The sequence below is a fragment of the Monodon monoceros genome, unplaced genomic scaffold (assembly GCF_005190385.1).
Source record: "Monodon monoceros isolate NGI ecotype Baffin Bay Population unplaced genomic scaffold, NGI_Narwhal_1 Super_Scaffold_11, whole genome shotgun sequence".
In the NCBI taxonomy this organism is placed as follows: Eukaryota; Metazoa; Chordata; class Mammalia; order Artiodactyla; family Monodontidae; genus Monodon; species Monodon monoceros.
Window position 1 is genome coordinate 107,519,071 of NW_021703767.1, and position 20,570 is coordinate 107,539,640.

General features: G+C 40.6%; 1 protein-coding gene and 1 pseudogene across 5 annotated transcripts in view; one reads left to right on the forward strand and one right to left on the reverse strand.

The window, feature by feature from the left end:
- The window catches only part of KCNAB1 (potassium voltage-gated channel subfamily A member regulatory beta subunit 1), a 411,284-nt gene that overhangs the window by 74,859 nt on the left and 315,855 nt on the right, over window positions 1-20,570 (reverse strand). For all 5 annotated transcript variants that reach the window (XM_029215066.1, XM_029215069.1, XM_029215070.1 and 2 more), the window contains exon 3: window positions 3,006-3,043. In XM_029215066.1, coding sequence (XP_029070899.1) covers window positions 3,006-3,043 — 38 coding nt within the window. The remainder of the gene's footprint in view (window positions 1-3,005; window positions 3,044-20,570) is intronic.
- On the forward strand, window positions 7,113-8,407 carry LOC114891034 (annotated as a pseudogene).

Sequence of the window (20,570 nt, forward strand, 5' to 3'; positions counted from 1 at the left end):
ATTATGTTTTTCATTGTGGGCTAAAGGTGCTTCATCAGCATTTCCAAGATAAACTCTTTTCCTGTTGTTTTTTAAATTGGCATACCAAGAAAATTGTCAGGCTAGCACAATGGACTCCATGCAAATCCTTTAGAATGATAGCAGCAAAAATGTTCTTACTGCTTTAAATTTGCTACCATTATGACATTTCTCCTAAGTAGAAGTTAAAAGTTAAGAACAGTATAGTTTTTCCATCATGACTGCCATATATATATTTTTTTAATTTTTTAAATATTTTTGGCTGCCCCGTGCAGTATCTGGGATCCTAGTTCCCTGACCAGGGATCGATCCCATGCCCCATGCAGTGGAAGCATGGAGTCTTAACCACTGGACCACCAGGGAAGTCCCTATATTTTAGAAATTATTTTGCTTGCTTGTATTGTGTATCATCCTTGTGTTATGTCACATGACATACTAGTAGATTATGATTGGGAAATGTTTATAATAAATCTTATCTAGGGAGAAATTTTAAGATAAGATGGAGAATTCTGAATGGAGAATTGAACTAAATGATTGCTGAGATGTTTCCCAGTCATGGGATTTGAAGATCCGAATGTGGAATAATGAAAAGAAATCACTGAACTAAGTCAGAGGATCAGTGTCTGGCCTTGAGTGTATCACTTACTAGATACATAAATCATTTGACCTCTCTGTGTTTTAGTTTCTTTATCTGCAAAATGAGGATGATTCTGTTCAGGCCCCCTAGGGAGCCCACAGGTCTCAGGGGAAGCTGACCTTACCCCCCTCTAAGGGGGGCCTGGTGGGTCTGACATGGTTCAGGGAAGGTCATGTGACACATCTGGGCCAATGAGATGTGAGAGGAGATTGGCTGAGGACTTCTGGGAACACTTGCTTGCAGAGTTTCTAGAAGTGACACTCTTTCCCTGGAGTTACTATTCTAACTGAGGTCTAGAATTCCTGCTGCTACCTGAGGATGAAGTTGATATACAAAGGAACACAGGGTCAGGAGAATCACTAGGAAATGGAGTGGAGGCTCTGAATGAGTCAACCTGGAAGGCTGCTCTATCGCTGCACTTCTAATTTAAAAGTAAAAATATTTTTTCCCTTATTGGTTAAGCCAATTTCAGTTTAGTTTACTGTTACCTGCAAATGAAGGAAGCTTAACTATGTCACAGATGAGAAAACATAAATAAAACTCTGAAAATTAAGTGCTATAAGATGGTAATATACTCTTATCATTATTTTAAAGTATTATAATTCACGTGAGTAACATCTATCTTGGTTTTATGATGAAGCCAAATCATCTTTGGGAGGTACCTCACAGTTATCTAGTTTCCAGTTTGAATCCTTTCGATAATATTCCTGCCAAGTGGCTATTCAATAAATGGTTGAACTCTCCCAATAATGGGGACATCACCACCTCCCAAGGTGGCACTAATGATTATGTCACTCAGCACATTACGGTGCGCTCATCCCGGGATCCAATATTTGTATCTGCTTTGTGCCTACGTTGTCACATGGAAATAGTTGAGCTCCATCAATTCAGCCATGGGTGTGACTGTGGTCTGGCTGTGCCTTCATTCCTCCTTGCTGGCAGTCTCTCTGCCGGGCCCTGGGGGGAAGCCACAGCTGCTCTTGGGAAGGACAATCGCTATTTGGTCTGCGTTTGAGGTGAGAGCCTCTGCAGTCATTCACAACAGCTTTATTGTGTAGTTTTTAGAATCATAATTTTGAAATGATTTATTTCAGAGGCCAGCCCTGCATACTCTGACCTGGGCAAGCTGGGCTCACTGCAGCAGGGAGCAGACACTCTCAAGGGGAGAGCAAAGATGAAGGGGGAAATAATATGCTTATAGTTGATCCTTCTGCTCCGAAAGGGAAGATGTATTTGTCTTTCTCTGCTCCAAAAACCACACCAGGCAGTAAAAGGTTATGCACATGCTAGATACAGGGGATTATTAACTTTAGACCTCCTTTCTTCCTTGTCGTTTATTGTCCATCTGATTAAAGTCTGCAGCCATTGCTTTGATATCTGTGGATCTGCCTCTGTGCCTCCTCAATTCACCCTTCCTGATGCCAGTCAGAGGGCCCTGGAGTGGAGCCTGTGATGACCACCCTGGTCCTCCTTCAGCGCTCAAGGACTTATTCCCCCAGCTCGTAGGAATGCTGCCATCAGAAGGCACCTGGCTAAAGCGAGTCACCTACCCCAAGGTCAGACCTGCCTCCCAGGGCTGCCTCTATCCAACGACTGGTCATACAAGGGATATAAACACTCAGCTCCTCTTGCCCCAACTTGGGACAACCCTGCAGGTCCATCTGAGCTTCAGAGCTCCCCATGGGGTCAGCTGAGGTCATTGCTGAGACTGCATCATGACCCAACTTCCTGATAACTGTTCTGCATATGCTAATTTCCACCAGAGGTCTGCTTCCCAAGGACTCCACTCTGCAACAAGCTCTCTGTGGTGACCTATGCCCAATACTGGGAACAGAAATTCAGACAGTTAAAAATATGCAGATAAGACTCCTCCCTAGGGCTTCCCTGGTGGCCCAGTGGTTGAGAGTCTGCCTGCCGATGCAGGGGACACGGGTTCATGCCCCGGTCCGGGAAGATCCCACATGTTGCGAAGCGACTAGGCCCGTGAGCCGTGGCCGCTAAGCCTGCGCGTCCGGAGCCTGTGCTCCGCAACGGGAGAGGCCACAACAGTGAGAGGCCCGCGTACCGCAAAAAAAAAGACTCCTATGGACCTATTAAATAACATGGTGACCTTGCGAGTTGTGGAAAAGACCCTTTATCTCCCCAAGCATCTCCTTAGGAATGATAGTAAGAACTACCTTTATAAAGGGGAAACAAGATAAAATGGAAAATAATCTTTAAGTCAGTCTTAGCCATTTCCTGTGACTAAACTATTATCCTTGTAAAATGCCAGAATCCCAGGAACTGTATTGTAAAATAGTTTGCTCTGCATTTTCTCCAATCAGCATAATGGAAGCCAAAAGTAACTCACCTCATCTGAAATTTGACCTCCAAATGTCACCCATGTTCCTGGAAAAGAATAAATATTTGCATGTTATTCTTAATCATTTTTCTAATATTGCCCATTAAGGGAAACACTTTTTCTTACATCAGGGCTACTTCAGTAGGTTGTTCATGAAGGTACTTGGATGAAGGGCACTTGGGGGCTGAAGTCCTGCCCATCCTCCTCCTGTCGCTAAGTTCCCCAACAGGGATCTGTATTCCTCTGCATCCCTCTGGATGCCTTTTCTTCATTCAAAGGCCCAGTATATGCTAATGGCAGCCCTGTCTACTAAATTCTTTTTCTTCTGACGTAGGACCATGTATGCTGCTGTGCAAGAAGCCCCAAGCCCATTTTGGTGCACACCTATTCTTGCTCCAGCTTAGCTAAGAAGTTATCAGTTCTGAAAGTGAAGGTAAGACCTTGGGTCACATTTCTCCCTTTCTTTGCCTCCAGTGAGGGACTCTATTTTGTGTTCTCTATTCCCTTTCAAAAGGAACCCTCTCAGGGGTCCTTCCAGTCCCCACTTCCAAGCCCCAGGAGATGACACTTAAGCATCTTCTCTCTTATGACCTGCTACTCCAGAATGGAAATTGCCATTGGTTTTGGGGTGGGGTAGAGGCAGTAGCCAGCATGAGGTTTGGGAAGGCAAGGAGAAGAGGCATAACCAGTAGCCAAAGATTTGCATTTGTAAAACAAGAGGGAAGCAGAGACTGAGTGGGCTGTTTCCACTCCAGTCTATAGTCACCTCATTCGTATTCATAATTCTCTCCTTGATCTGTTTTTTTTGAGCCCTAATTACATGCCAGGCAAAGACACTGCACCCAGGTGCTCAGGACAGTGAGGTGACTGCCCCAGCTCCTCTGTCTCAGGAGCTCACAGTTGACAATACTATCAACAAATGCTATGACGGAGGCAAACACAAGGCAGGAAGGGAGGGAGTGCTCTACTCAGACTGGAGGTGGCCCTCAGGAAAGACTTCCCAGAAGAGGTGACACTTTGGTTGAGTTGCAAAGGAAGGAGCTGAATGAAGAGGGGAGGGACAGGCATTCCAGGTACAGGTAAGAGCATGGGCAAGGCAAGTAGAAAACTTGAGTGGGCTGATGAGCCGCGGCGTGGGCTGCTGCTCCGAGGAGTGAAACATGATGTGGAGAGGGAGGGGTGGCAGGAGGTGGCTGGGCACCGTTCGTGTTTGTGGGGGCAACGAAGAGATATGGTTGGAAACTTAGTTTTGTGGTGTGTAATAACAGGATAGCTACTGTTTATGGAACATCTTCCAAATGCCAACAGTACACTGAGAAACGTGTATAAGACGTTTCATCTCTAATAATTTTGACAAACTTACAAGGCAATTTTATTATCCCAATTTCCAGATGAGGACTCTAACATCAACCAACCTAATAAGTGATACACTCAGGATTCCCACACATGCTGGGCTTCCTTTCCACTGCATTTTGCTGCCTCATCAGTAAGCTTCCAAATTAATTATGGCACTTGGATTCATATTCCATAGAAGCATGCTGATGTAACTGTACCTGTTTTCTTCTTAGTTCTCAGGGACTACACAGACGTAGAATATAGGTTATTTTACTGTTACACTCTACACCCCCAGAGGTTGAAAATGGGTGGCTTACAGATTGCACTCAGCTTGCAGACTTGTTTTGCTTGGCAAGAACAATGTTGACCCACTTGATATTTTAATAAACTTGGAATAAGTTACCAACATTTTGATAATTTAAGAGATTAATCTCCTTAATCTTAGTAGATATTTCTTTTAAAAGTCTGATTTCTAGCTTCTCATAACAACAGAGATCAGTGGCCCCACACGGCAGACATCCCCTAAATCTGAGGGTCAATGCCCTCTGTGGAAGGGCTATACCCTCCCTGTTTAGTCAAAGGTCACACACTTTCCTTTGTATTTCCAACACTGAAATTAATTGGCAGTTGTTATTTAGTACCACGTGTTTACTGCTATTTTTCTTATTGTAAAATTTAGAGAAAAATGGACTTGTGCATCTCCTAAAAGACAAAGTTTAGTATTTCAAGAAAAAATAGGGGTGCACTTTTTTTTGGTGGATGTGAAGAATATCCAAACAAAAAATATTTATAACAGAAAAATCACAACTTAAGGCACTATAATTAAACAAGCCATGACTGGTATACAGAAAAGATGGGCGTTGGGAAACTTAATGGACTGAAGAAATGGCAGCATTTGTTTTGAATGAGAATAAAACAAATGATCTGCTGTGAAATGCAGTTCTCTATTAAGTGAAAAAATTGCCTCAGCATCTAAACCTTTTTACAGACAACACTTTTATAAAAGAGTTTCTTTTGAATGTAGCAGAAATTGTGTCCAGAGCATAAACAAGCACTTGCAAATGTTCGTATAATCAGAAACATTGTCGCTCAGCATGTTAAAAATACGGCTGAGCGTTTCACTGGTGGCGCAGTGGTTGAGAATCTGCCTGCCAATGCAGGGGACACGGGTTCGAGCCCTGGTCTGGGAAGATCCCACATGCCACGGAACAACTAGGCCCGTGAGCCACAACTACTGAGCCTGCGCGTCTGGAGCCTGTGCTCTGCAACAAGAGAGACCGCGATAGTGAGAGGCCCGCGCACTGCGATGAAGAGTGGCCCCCGCTTGCCACAACTAGATATAGCTCTCGCACAGAAACGAAGACCCAACACAGCCAATAAATTAATTAATTTAAAAAAATACAGCTGAGAACTTTCAGGATAAGTTAAATTATTGGTGGCATCTTCCATTGCAGCAAATGAGCACACAGATATAAATAACAGCACACTGTTAGCTATATTTATTTGCGATGTTTTGAGAATCTTGGAGGGGTCAAAGAATTTTTGAACAAGAAGTCTCTGCAAGGCAAAATTACTTTGTGATGAGAAGGGTCTAAGACCATTGGATATAGAAGGCACTGTTCCAAATTTTAGTGTTACTACAGATCAGGCTCTCACAAAGGGTGGGGCTGACCTTGGACCCATCAAGTGACAGATCAGAGGTGACAGTATTTTGTAGGGGCACTATGCATAAATCCATTAATTTCCTCATTCATCAGAAATTGCTTTGGGCTAAAACGAAACAGGCCATGGATTCACTAATTAATATCATGAATCAGCTATTCTTCTACATCTTGGAGCAAAATCAGGTCAGTGTTTGCTTAATGAATTTGCTGGTTTACTTGTGCTGTGATGTTGGAGAGAATTTTTTTTAACTGTTCATGTCATCAAAGGAAATAGTCCCATTTCCACTTAGCAGCAAAGATTGGCTCAAAGTCCCAAGCTTCTTGCTGACATTATGCCTCATCGACACCTTGTGAATATTTTTCTATTGGGGCATTCAGAAGTATTTGCACAAATGTCTCATTTGCTTCTCTCAGCACTGACAACAAAGTCTTTGGAAAATTCATTTGTTAAAGAATAATTTGGTTCATCTTCCAACATTGCAGTCAGTTTCCAGATATGAAAGTGGTAGCCTGAAATTTATTCTCTGAAATGGGGCTTTTGAATACAGGATTGCATGCTTTAGGAAAATAAACTGGTATTATTTAGCTTACCTTTCTTAATTGATTTTTGATAGTACAGACACAGGGCTATGAAGTTATCAAACTGTACTACAAAATGGTATTGAAGACTATGACAACACTGAAAGCTGGGACTGTACACTCATCTTGGAGGAAATAATCTTCCTATCCACATTGGGAAGAGCTTATGTTTAGGAACAGTTTTATTCCAAAATTAATCTGAAAAAACTACTTACCAACCCCAGTTTACATATTTAAGGCTGCATACCATACATCACAGAGCAAACCACAGGGCCTGACATTTTGGTACATAAGAAAAGACATTAGGTTTCTGATGTCAGGTCAAAGCAGTAATGAATTATAAAGTAATGATAATAATAATAATAAATGCTTTTCTTTTTCAGTTTTAGATTAAAAGTTTAAATATAAAATAGAATATGGATATCAGTGCTGCAGAGGAATGGCTGTTGGCCTGTGGTGGGTTCAAGATCCCTGGCTGGTTGGGGTCTCCCGTGCTCTGCTTCTCCCCACTGAGCTACTGCCTGGTGCAGAGGAAGCCATGGTGCTCTGGATCACCAGGAACTGAACATTAATGCTGAAAATAAGGTGAAGGTCAGTATGGCAGGCGCAAAGTGAGTGCCTGTGGCCACTGTTGCAGCCTCTAAGCCCGGGCTGAGGCCAAGAACAGCTCGTGGGGACATCGGTAACAGAGTCAGTGAAGAGCCACAGGCCAAACTGCCCCTGAAAAAGGAAGCAAAAACTTTAGCTGCTGGAAAAGTTATTGCTAAAAAACTACCAAAACCTCTGGAAAAGACACCTGTACCTGCGCTGAAGCCCCAGCTGGAGCCGGATCTGGAGCCAGAGCCAGAACCCGAGCCTGTTAAAGAACAGAAACTTCCCCCTGAGCCTATTTTGGTTGATACTCCCTCTCCAAGCCCCATGGAAACACCTGGCTGTGCCCCTGCAGGAGAATATGTGTGTCAGGCTTTCTCTGATGTAGTTCTTACAGTGAGTGATGTGGATGCAGAAGATGGAGAGGATCCAAACCTTTGTAGTGAAGATGTAAAAGATATCTATGCTTATCTGAGACAACTTGAGGAAGAGCAAGCAGTCAGACCAAAATACCTACTGGGTCATGAAGTGACTGGAAACATGAGAGCCATCCTAATTGACTGGCTAGTGCAGGTTCAAATGAAATTCAGGTTACTCCAGGAGATCATGTACATGACTGTTTCCATTATTGATCGGTTCATGCAGGATAATTGTGTGCCCGAGAAGATGCTCCAGCTGGTTGGTGTCACTGCCATGTTTATTGCAAGCAAATACGAGGAAATGTACCCTCCAGAAATTGGTGACTTTGCCTTTGTGACTGACAACACTTACACTAAGTACCAAATCAGACAGATGGAAATGAAGATTCTAAGAGCTTTAAATTTTAGTCTGGGTCGCCCTCTACCCCTGCGTTCCCTTCGGAGAGCATCTAAGATTGGAGAGGTTGATGTTGAGCTACATACTTTGGCCAAGTATCTGATGGAACTAACTATGTTGAACTACCATATGGTGCACTTTCCTCCTTCTCAGGTTGCAGCGGGAGCTTTTTGCTTAGCACTGAAAATTCTTAATAATGGTGAATGGACACCAACTCTACAGCATTACCTGTCATACACTGAAGAATCCCTTCTTGTTGTTATGCAACACCTGGCTAAGAATATAGTCATGGTGAATCGTGGGCTTACAAAGCACATGACTATCAAGAACAAGTATGCCGCGTCTAAGCACACTAAGATCAGCACTCTAGCACAGCTGAATTCTGCACTAGTTCAAGATTTAGCCAAGGCTGTGGCAAAGGTGTAACTTGCAAACTTTGGAATACTATAAAATCTGCAGATAAAATTGGCACCATGTGCCATCTGTACACATTATATGTTACATTTATTTACTTTTAATAAAGTTGTAGTCCTTTTTACTAAAAAAAAAGAGTATGGCTATCATATATATTTACATTAAGTTATATGCCTACACCATAATGTAGTAAAAATGAAGAGTTTGGTTCCTTTTGGGGATTTTGTCATTCTTCCATTCAGCTTACTTTGTTTAGGTAGGATACATCCCTGGCCCTTTAGACATTTGTTATTTATATCTTTTTATAGTTACTTGTTTACAAACTTTATATCCTTTACTAGAGAGTAAGCTATCTGAGGATTAGGGTTTTATTTAATTTATCTTCTTACCTCCACAGCCCTAGAATGAAAGTGAGTCCTTAGTACATGGTTGGTAATTATCTGGTTAAATTGAATTGAATTGGCTTTTTGACTATCATTAATGTACAAAACACTGGGATAATCTCCCACCAAATAAACATTTATTTTGATTTATAGAAACATGAAAAATACTCATCAATAGTCTTCAGTTCTAGTCCCTATGAGATTGATGTGTTTCTCCTCATCCTCTGGTACCCACGCAGCAGTGCCCCCTCCTGGAGAAGGGCAGGTGGAAGGTCCTTCTCCCTGGCTGGAAGGCCTGGGGGTGGGGGGGGTGAGGGCACAGTGTAGGCAGGGTCCACCGCCACCCATGAGGATGAGTTGCCACTTAAAAATGGGACATATTCCCTCAGGATGAAGAGGGATCAAGTGGCAGCTTTCCAGACAAGGGAACTCTGCTTGTACGATTTTATCTCTACTACCCCCCTCCACAAGATGTAAGGTGGTTTATTAATTAATACAATTCTCAAAAACCTTTGGTGGCAGTTTTCTTGATCGTTTTTCTCCCTCTAATGAGAACACGCCTGCTTGAGACATAGGATGGCATGTGATTATTTCACTGTGAAATCTCAAATTAGTGGGATGCCATTTAGAAGATCATTTTACTTAACTGACACTTGTTATTTCTAACCTTTTAAAAGCAGAGGGAGTATAAAGAGAACTTTGAACTGTTATTGTGTCTTCTGTTGAAACTCCTTCATGTACCAAGTAATATATGCTTTGAAAACCTCTGTTTGAGGCCCTTGGCATACACCTACCAGGGCACAGAAAATGATCGGTGAAACATAAAAAGAAAAAGAAAACTACCCTGACACACACACACATACCTATCTTGGTTACTTAATTACCTTGGTGGTGGTTTACCGGGTAACTGCTAAGCATAAGGAAACATGCATATCATTTAAATGATCCCCTTGCCTGTATGAAGACATATTTAGATATTCAGAAGTAATAATGTTTGTGCAGGTAGGCTACCTCCCTGGCCCTTTAACATCTCACATCACCACAGTGCAATTATCAAAACCAGGAAATGAACACTAGTACAGTACTAGTTAACTAAACTACAGACTTTGTTTTGAATTTCATTGTCCTTTTTTTCTGTTCCAGGATCCTAGACAGGACCCAACATTGCATTTCATGTTCACGTCTCCTTAGTGCCCTCTGATCTGTGACAGTCCTCAGTCTTTCCTTGTCTGACACTTTTGAAGAGCACTGATCAAGTACTTGATAGAATGTCCCTCAATTAGGGTTTGGATCATTTTAGGTTTATAGATTTGGTGACTTCTTTTTCTATACTGTATTTTGACTTGTTTATGTTTTGGATATATTTTTTATAACTATCAAGAAGGCAATATAAAAATGCAATTATAATATTTATTATGCCACAGTTAACTTTTCTTCATTCTTTCATTAAACAAGTATTTATTTGAGACTACCATGTGCCAGGCCTTGTACTTAAATTATCAGGATACAACAGTGAGAAAATTGTTTCTCCCCTCATGGAGCAGATTTAAGAGGAAAGACAAAATCATAAGAAATAATAAATAATAAGAAAAATAAGTTAAATACATAGTGTTTATTTATGAATGTTAATTTCATCAATAAATAAAATATAAAATGCAGTTGATTGATGAGTGTTAAAGAAAGTCTGTTTATAAGGTGGGCTACAGTAGGTAAAATGCCAGGGGATGGGGCTGAGATTTTAGATGGGGTGGCCAGATAAGGTTCACAATGAAAGTGGCTTTTGAGAAAAGACCCAAAGAAAGTAAAGGAGCTTGCCATGCAGTTACCTTGGGGAAGAACGTTTCAACGGGGAAAATGGGGAAAACAATGTGGAGGGGGCTTACTTGGCATGTTCAAGGTCAATGAGGAAGCCAGTGTGGCCAGAGAAGAGAAGATGAGGTCTGAGGGGTAATGGGGAACAGATTGTATGGGGTGATATCAATCATAAGAAGGACCTTGGAGAGGAGTTTTAAATAGAGAAGTGACACAGTCTGACACTCTTTGAAAAGGAACCTCTGCTGTGGTGTTGACGGCACACCTCTGAGGCTGAGGCTGAAGCACCAGCACCAGTGAGGAGGCTGTCGTGGTAAATCCAGGTGAGACATGACAGTGGTTTGGTCTGAGGTGGTGGTAGTGAGGATGGTCAGAAGTGCTTGAGTTTCTGATAGATTTTGAAGGAGAGGCAATAAGATTTGCTGATTAAAAGGATGTAGGGTGTGAGAGAAGGTGAGACTTCAAGTACAACATCAAGGTCAGAACCGGGGGAGAATAGAGAGCCAATTCAACACACTTCACTCTGGATTTAACAATTTTTAAGTTTGGTAAATAGAGCACACATTGACTCCAGGTTAATGTAGTCAAGGCTGACCAAATGATCGAGAGGTATTTAATCTACTGGTGTTTAGAGTTATTCATCTGTTACATCACTGAAGAATTTAAGGTTGGAGATTCAAACCCCAGATCTCAGTGAACTTAGACTACACACTGCACAAAATTAATGTGTTCACCATCTCATTTTAATAGAATTATTCCCAGAGAGAGGTAGAACTGGGGGTGGGAGCATCCCCCCAAATTTCATGGAAAGCAGGAAACAGAGTGTAGAGCATCCCCCCCAATTTCCATGGAAAGCAGGAAACAGAGTGTAGCCCAAATCAGTATTGACTTGGAGGACGAAGTACTAAGCTGTTGGTCACTACCTGACACCAGGGCCAGGGCATTCCTCGCACATTCCAAGTGCACTGTGTGCACTTCCCCTCTTAGCTCTGGGCTGAGTCTTCTGAGAATGGAACCCTTCCCCATGACCTTACATCCAAATCCTACTTATTCCTCAGGACCCAGAACTTCAGCCTCAGAGTCCAGTGCTGCTGGACCAGTTCCTTAACACTTCCTCTCCTGTAGGTCTCTGTTCCATTAACTCTATGACCCTAGGGAAGTCTCAACTTCTTGATTTCAAGTTTCCTCACACAAAATTAGGGACCTTAAGCTTCCTTCATCTCTATGATTTTGTGATTCTGTGGCTGGGCTTTGAAGGGTGAAGAACTCATACCATTCTACCACTTTGAACAAAGCATTATTACCACACCAACCATATCACATTGTAACTACATAATTTTTTTTTCACATATGACTTGTTCACCGGACTGCATCTCCTGAGGGGAGGGACCAGGTTTAATCTAAATCTTTAATTCTAGCCACTGAAGTGAAGCCTGGCACATAGTAGGTGTTTAATAATCATTTGCTGAATCAGTAAATAAACACTTTAAAAATTTGGGTGTCCAGGGACTTCCCCCTGGTAGTCCAGTGGTAAAGAATCCGCCTTCCAATGCAAGGGATGTGGGTTCAATCCCTGGTCGGGGAACTGAGATCCCACATGCCACAGGGCAACCAAGCCTGTGCTCCACAACTATTGATCTCGTGCACCTCAACAAGAGAGCCCGCGTGCTGCAAACTACAGAGCCCATGCGCCCTGGAGCCCGCGCGCCACAACTAGAGAGAAGCCTGTGAGCTGCGACAAAAGATCCCACGTGCCTCAACGAAGATCCTGTGTGCCGCAACTAAGACCTGACACAGCCAAAAAAGTAAGGAAAATAAACAAAACAAAAAAACTCGGGCATCCAGCCCTGTGAGAAATGTCTCTACCATGAGAACATGTTGGTTGTTTCCCTGATTCACTACATTGGATCAGAGGTTTTCAAGCCTGGCTGCACATTTGAATATAGTGGGGAGCTTTCAATGACCTGGTCCCTCTCATCAGACCAGTTAAATCAGAATCTCTGGGAACAGGACCCCCAGCATCAGAATTCTTAAAAGATCTTCAGATAATCCTAATTGCAGCCAGGGTTGAGGACCGTAGTTCTATTTTTTTTTTAATTTTATTGAAGTATAGTTGATTTACAATGTTGTGTTACTTTCTGCTGTACAGCAAAGTGACTCCGTTATACACATATATATTTTTTCATACTCTTTTCCATTATGGTTTATCTCAGGATATTGAATATAGTTCCCTGTGCTATGTAGCAGGACCTTGTTTATTCATCCTATATATAGTAGCTTGCATCTGCTAATCCCAAACTCCTAATCCTTCCCTCCCACAACCCCCTTCCTTGGCAACCACAAGTCTGTTCTCTATGTCTGTGAGTCTGTTTCTGTTTTGTAGATATGTTCATTTCTGTCGTATTTTAGATTCCACATATAAGTGGTATCATATGGTATTTGTCTTTCTCTTTCTGATTTATTTTGCTTAGTATGATAATCTCTAGGTGCTACCATGTTGCTGCAAATGGCATTATGTCGTTCTTTTAAATGGTTGAGTAATAGTCCATTGTGTGTATATATATATATGTGTATCTATATCTATATCTATCTACCTATCTATATCACATCTTCTTTATCCATTCATCTGTTGATGGACATTTAGGTTGTTTCCATGTCTTGGCTATTGTCAACAGTGCTGCTATGAAGATAGGGGTGCATGCATCTTTTTTAATTATAGTTTTGTCTGGGTATATGCCCAGGAGTGGGATTGCTAGATCATATGGCAACTCTATTTTTAGTTTTTTGAGGAAACTCCATACTGTTTTCCATAGTGGGTGCACCAATTTACATTCCCACCAACAGTGTAAGAGGGTTCCCTTTTCTCCACACCCTCTCCAGCATTTATTATTTGTAGACTTTTTAATGATGGCCATTCTGACTGGTGGGAGGTGGTACCTTGTTGTAGTTTTGATTCGCATTTCTCTAATAATTAGCGATGATGAGCATCTTTTCATGTGCCTATTGTCCAACTGTATGTCTTCTTTGGAGAAATGTCTACTTAGTTCTTCTGCCCATTTTTCGATTGGGTTGTTTGTTTTGTTGTTATTGCATTGTAGGAGCTGTTTGTATATTTTGGAAATTAAGCCCTTGTTGGTCACTTCATCTGCAAATATTTCTCCCAGTCCGTAGACTGTCCTTTCATTTTGTTTATGGTTTCCTTTGCTGTGCAAAGTCTTATAGGTTTGATTAGGTCCCATTTGTTTATTTTTGCTTTTATTTCTATTGCCCTGGGAGACTGACCTAAAAACATTGGTACGATTTATGTCAGAAAATGTTTTGCCTATGTTCTCTTCCAGGAGTTTTATAGTGTATTGTCTTATATTTAAGTCTTTAGGCCATTTTGAATTTATTTTTGTATATGGTGTGAGGGTGTGTTCTAGCTTCATTGATTTACATGTGGCTGTCCAACTTTCCCAACATCACTTGCTGAAGAGACTCTCTTTTCCCCATTGTATGCTCTTGCCTCTTTTGTCGAAGACTAACTGGAGGACCACAGTTCTAGATTCTTCACATAATGATATTTTAGTACCTCTTCCTTTTCTTTACACTCTGACTTGCCTTTCTAATTCTTATACTCAGCTGTTACTTCACCATTTCCATTTTCAGAGGTTAAGTTACTTGCCCAGAGTCCAAGTAACTAGTAATTGGTGGAGTTGGAGCCAGGATTTAACCAATGTCACACTCTTAATCACAGTATGGTATGGAAAGATTGCTGTTCTTTCAGTAAGATAGGTGAGTTGCACAGTTACCTTAATGTTCATATTGATGCAGGATCAAAACAAAACAAACAGAAAGCAGATACCTAGAAATCTGGCCTGAGAGAAAGTCTCAGAAAATGGTATTGAGATGTACAGACAGGTGACAGAGGTGAAGAAATTGGCTTATTGCCCTTGGTGCCCTCTTGAAGGGCATGGAATGGAGCTGTCCTCCTGCTGGGGATGCAGCAGGGTGAGCGGCTAAGTAGCAAAACAACATTCTGAGCAACCCCATTGTGGCCACTGTAGATGAACTGGATGTAGACCTATGTCTGGGCATGTGGGGCATAGCTCAAGGCTCTATCTTTTTCAAATGGTACAGACAAAGCATTCTTTCTTATATCTGGTTTGTATTTGTTTTCCACCAAGCCTGGCACTTATTTTTGGATCCAAGCTGCAGTCTGGTCTCTCGTTTTTTGGCTACTAGTGTATTGCTAATGAGCATCTGGCCTGAGATAACAGGAGTGATAACAGCCTAGCCTTTACTGTTTTACTTTGGTTACCTTTTCTTGCAAGAGCCAATAATACTATTTAAACTCTGGGCAGGGAGGGGGGCAATGAAGGGCTGCTTTCACACCTGCGCTTTATAAAAGAGCTTGAAATAGCAATGCAACTAGGCAAGGAAGTGGTAAAGGCCATGCAGAATAAAAGTGGGCTCTCAGGCAAGGGAAGTGCAAGTAGTATACTCATTCACAGGCAACTCTGCAAGAGCTGAAGAATTCCATGTATATAAAGATGAGGAAGTGAAGTGGTAGAGAAATGACTTTCCACAGGTGGTTAGTGGTGGGATCTCCATGGCCGTGGTCTCCTCCAGCCTCATGCTGTTTTCTGGTAATGATGCCTCCCCATCTCCCCCACATACTCTGCTCCAGCCAAAATGGTATGGCCTAGCGTGTGCTCTGAATGCTTGTAACAATATCTTGCTTTCATGAATCTTCCCACTTTCTTCCCTCTGCCAAATGCCTCCTGACTGAACCTTCCTTATGATAAGCTTTACATCTGTTTCTGCCCACAAACTTCCTTGTCTATGGATGAAGAACAGGCCACTCCTCTGGGCCACCTCCCTGCTCCCAGATTCTCCCATTTCCACCTGAGGACAGGTTTTAACTTGTCTTCCCATGAGACCTCATGCACAGAGCCATCCTGGGCTTTAAGCTCTCAAACCCTTAAGAGCCAGGACTGAGAGTGGAGTCATAATGAGATGTACCTGTCATTGAAGGAATTCTTGGGTGTATTCTTGGGTGTATGAAGGAGCAGAGTGTACTGGTGGGCAAGGCAGTGGCAGAGGGGAGCGTGGTCTTAGATTAGGCAAGGCCAACGTAGAGCTGGCTGGCTGGGTCTTCCAGAAAAGCCTGTGGACCTTCTTCTAATACTTGTCTGAAGGCTGGCGGTTTTGAGGGTTAAACGTCTAGGACTGACATTACATCCTTCGTGATCCTTATAGAGAATGTACAAATATTTGATATTTTCCTTCTTTCTTTGACTTAAAGTTTTATGTACTTTTAATTCCGAGGGATACTGCTAGCTCCATTTTGTCTTAAGATTTGTTTCAGGGCAAATCTACCTGGAGCCACTTTGTTCTGTTTCTCCATTAATCTGATCAGTAAAGTTTAAAGACAAGGCAGTGTAGTAACAGAAGTAGGATGAAGGATTGGGGGAGAAGTTTAGAAGAGGCAGTTTCGTTCTATAAAGCAGAATGCCAGGGTTGACAGTCCCCTGAGGAGCTGCTGCGCACATAGCATAGGAATGAAATTTCACTGCCTTAAATCTTCCCCCAGAAAGCAATGACCCATTGCCCAAATTTAGATGTTAGAATTAATGATACAGAGTAATGTAAATCCATGGCTAAAGCTTCTTACATTTCCTCATGTAGGTGTGACTCCTGAATTGGTTGATTTAGCACCTTTAGCCTGTTATGAAAAGTTTAAATAAAATAAAGCCAAAAAATTCTTTGATGAGTTTTTCTTCCTAGGGTGTTTTAATTTTCTGCCCACACTATTGGAATGAATATCACTACTTTTATAATAAGAAGCAAAAGTTTAAAAAAAAAATCCGTATTGCTTTACTGGGAAATCCATTGATAAACAAGGATTCTAACAAATTACAACTCTTCCTATTTCCTGAACATGAAAAAGAGGCAGAGGCACTGTTTATATTTTGTTAATACTTTGTCCTAAGTTTCTTGGTCAAATTTCTCATGTTTTATCGTACTAATATTTACATGTTGAAAATTATTTCTTACAACAAAGTTTCCAGGGCACTTATAACCAGCATGCATCATTAAGGTGCCTTATTCATTTTGTTCTTTGGAAGCACTCCTATAAGAAATGAACAGAATAGTGGTGCTGGGAAAACTGGACAGCTGGACATGTAAAAGAACAAAATCAGAACATTTTCTCACGCCACATAAAAAAATAGATTCAAAATGGATTAAAGACCTAAATGTAAGACCAGAAACCATAAAACTCCTAGAAGAAAGCATAGGCAGAACACTCTTTGACGTAAGTCTTAGCAATGTTTTCTTGGATCTGTCTCCTCAGGCAAAGGAAACAAAAGGAAAAATAAACAACGGAACCTAATTAAACTTAAAAGCTTTTGCACAGCAAAGGAAACCATCAACAAAACGAAAAAACCTACAGAATGGGAAAAAATATTTGCAAATGATATGACCGATACGGGGTTAATATCCAAAATATATAAACAGTTCATACAACTCACTATAAAAAAAACCCTGAAAAACAAATAACCTGACTACAAAATGGGCAGGAGACCTGAATATTTTCCCAAAGAAGATATACAGATAGCCAACAGGCACATGAAAAGATGCTGAGCATCACTAATCATCAGGGAAATGCACATCCAAACCACAATGAGATATCACTTCGCACTTCACACCTGTCTGAATGACTACTGCCAAACGACAATAAATAAATAAAAAACGTTGGCAAGGATGTGGAGAAAAGAGAACCCTAACACACTGTTGGTGAAAATGTAAATTGGTACATCCACTGTGGAAAACAGCATGTAGGCTCCTCAAAAAACTGGAAATAGAACTACTATATGAACCAGCAATTCCACTCCTGGGTATATATCCAAAGCAAATGAAAACACTAATTCAGAAAAATATATGCACCCCAATGTTCACAGCAGCATTATTTACAAGAGCCAAGATATGGAAGCAACCTAAGTGTCCATCAACAGGTGAATGGATAAAGAAGATGTGGTGTATGTGTGTGTGTACACACACACATACACACACAAATGGAGTACTACTCAGCCATAAAAAAGAATGAAATTTTGCCATCTGCAGTAACATGCATAGACTTGGAGGGCATTGTGTTGAATGAAATAAGTAGGACAGAGAAAGACAAATACTGTATTTTATCACTTACATGTGGAATCTAAAAAATAAAACAAACAAATGAATATAACAGAACAGAAATAGACTCACAGATATAGAGAACCAACTAGTGGTTACCAGTGGGGAGGGGAGAAAAAGGAGGGGCAAGAGAGGGGTAGGGGATTAAGAGGTACAAACCATTATGTATGTAATAAATAAGCTACACAGATATATCGTATAGCACAGGGACTACGGCCAATATTTTATAATGACTTTAAATGGGGTATAATCTATAAAAATATTGAATCCCTATGTTGTACACCCAAAACTAATATAATATTGTAAGTCAACTATACTTCAATTAAAAAAAAGAAATGTACAGAATATTTAACATAAGTGAAATAACACTGTTGGAATAAAATTAGACACTATGGGATACTAGGACTAAATGGCAACTTCTGTTTTTTTTAAACAAATTCAGATATTTTCAATATCTTATTCTAAAATGGAATCTATCATTAAGGTTGAAAGTATATATATACATATATATTTTTTTCTTTTTCTGTGAACTCCTAACATGGGACCTGAAACACAGTATGTGCTCAAATACATATTTTTATTTTTGGCTTTATCTCTTGTCTTTCCATAGTAAGTTACTATGAATAAGAACTCTCTGGAAAAACACTACTGTCAAGAAGTTTGAAAGTCAAGGTGACCTCCTTTACACTTACTTTTATCTTTAAAAAGTTCACGGCAAATCTTTATCTTTGTGCAGGGATATATTTCTTTGATAGTTCAGTGAGTTATTCTCCCCCAAACAGTAATAATTTTGAATAACTCTGGTGTAGCTGTACGTAAAAAACAGTTTGTGCTCATAGGACTATCAAGATATACTGGGAAATAAATTTTAATTCCATGGCGAGGCAAAGAAACTTACTTAGTGAAAACAAGATAGGGATAATATATTGTGAAAAAGAATGAAAAAATTTTTTAACAGTCCTTTCAAATTCTCCCTCTTGTGCTGTGAGTTTCATGATGTTTATTGTATTAAATATCACTAATGAAAACTCAAAGTTGGAATACAAAGTGCTTCGCATACTTTTTGACTAAGAAGTTTTTGAAATGTAGAGAAATTAAAACTGAGGAAATATATAAGGGATAATTTAGCAAAAACCTAAAGATTTTTAAAAGTTCCCAACCCTATTACACTCAAATTAACCCAATTCCCATGTTTCCCTGTGGATTTATATATTTACATACAAAGATTAGCTTATTTTATCTGTAGCTGTTAATGATTTCAGCTTTTTCTTTTTAATCTATAATGTCGTTTTCCTAATGGAAAATTAGGAAAACAACATTATAGATTAAAATTAGGAGGTATTTTAGCATTTTCCATAGAACTATGCATGAAATTTTTTATGCACTCTTTCTCTATTTCTAACTAAGCTACAAAGGTCTTCCTCTTTCAGTAAATGTATGTAGAAATTTATCATGTTGAAGAAAACAGAGCAATACTAAATCATAAAACCATGTTGGTATATCTTTAGTTTTAGGAGATCCCGTTTAATTCAAATTCTACATAGAGTCACTCACCTTTGAAATGATATTTTATATTATACTGAAAGCTTAATTGGGGTATGGAAGAAGCCCAGAACAGCTCCTGGCAGCCTCATCTGGACACTGGAGCCCCCAGGCTTTGGCACTGAGGCAATGGCAGTATTATAAGCACATAGTCCGATTTTACAGGTTGGAATGAAATTTCCTAACATGCTATATAGAAAGTTAAATGTAGAAAACCAGAGGCATCAAAAATATAAAAAATATACTGCTATGTCAACAATACTTTGGATTGTTCTCAAACACAGAGGACAGCCCTTCTTGAGACATTTTCAAAACTACTAACATCTTGGGATAATCTCTGTATCCCCAGAGACTACATAAAACCTGGTACATAGGAGGGGCTTATTAAGTGTTTGAATGAATGAATTCAAGAACAGCAGAGAAGAAGTGATCCTCAGAGAAGTGGTGCTCAATAAACTCTTTAATTGCCTGCTGATTTTCTTTTCATTAATTCATTGCTTGGAAATGAGTAAATATGAATAAATCCATCTGTGGCCTTTATATGAGTTTGTGACCTGGGTACCCATCAGCCACCACACTGATATACACAGTGAAAGAACATTCTGAAGGGTGGCTGGCAGCTTGGCCTGGATCTAGGGAGTCATTATGGTAGAAATAACACTTGCCTTTGCCATCTTAAAGCAGTGATGGCATCTAGTTCTTCTTCTGCTAGCACCAGGGGCCCTGAATTGGGGAAGCAAGGGAGGGTGTGCCCAGAAGGAACTGCTGGGGCAGCAAAGATAACCTGGTGACTCTCCATCTTTGATCATTTTGTGGTTAGTCAAGAACCTTAAGGATCACTCACTATGAAGAAATCAGAACCTGCTGTTAACTAGGAAAGAAAAAGAGTACCTAACGGCAGTGAAGAGTGTGCTACCAAAAAGTTGGGTGTGTACAACCCCTCATGATTCCTGAAGGCTGGGTGGAGAGCTCAGCCTACCCTCCCCAAGGACAGGGGATCTCTCTGTCTTGTTCATCACTGCCTCTCCAACACCTAGCATAGATTTGAGTTTTGCAGATCAACTATCTCACATGTCCTATGCAACACATTCTAAAATCATCTCTTATTTTTCAAAAAATCATGAAGGGTAGGTATTTTCATTTTCTTTCAGATACACCTGAGGTTCATTATGTCTGTGGCTAAATAGGTTCACCTTTGAGACCTGGTTCTTCTCTAAAATAGACACTGATACCTACTCCAGTATTGCTGTGAGAACTAAACG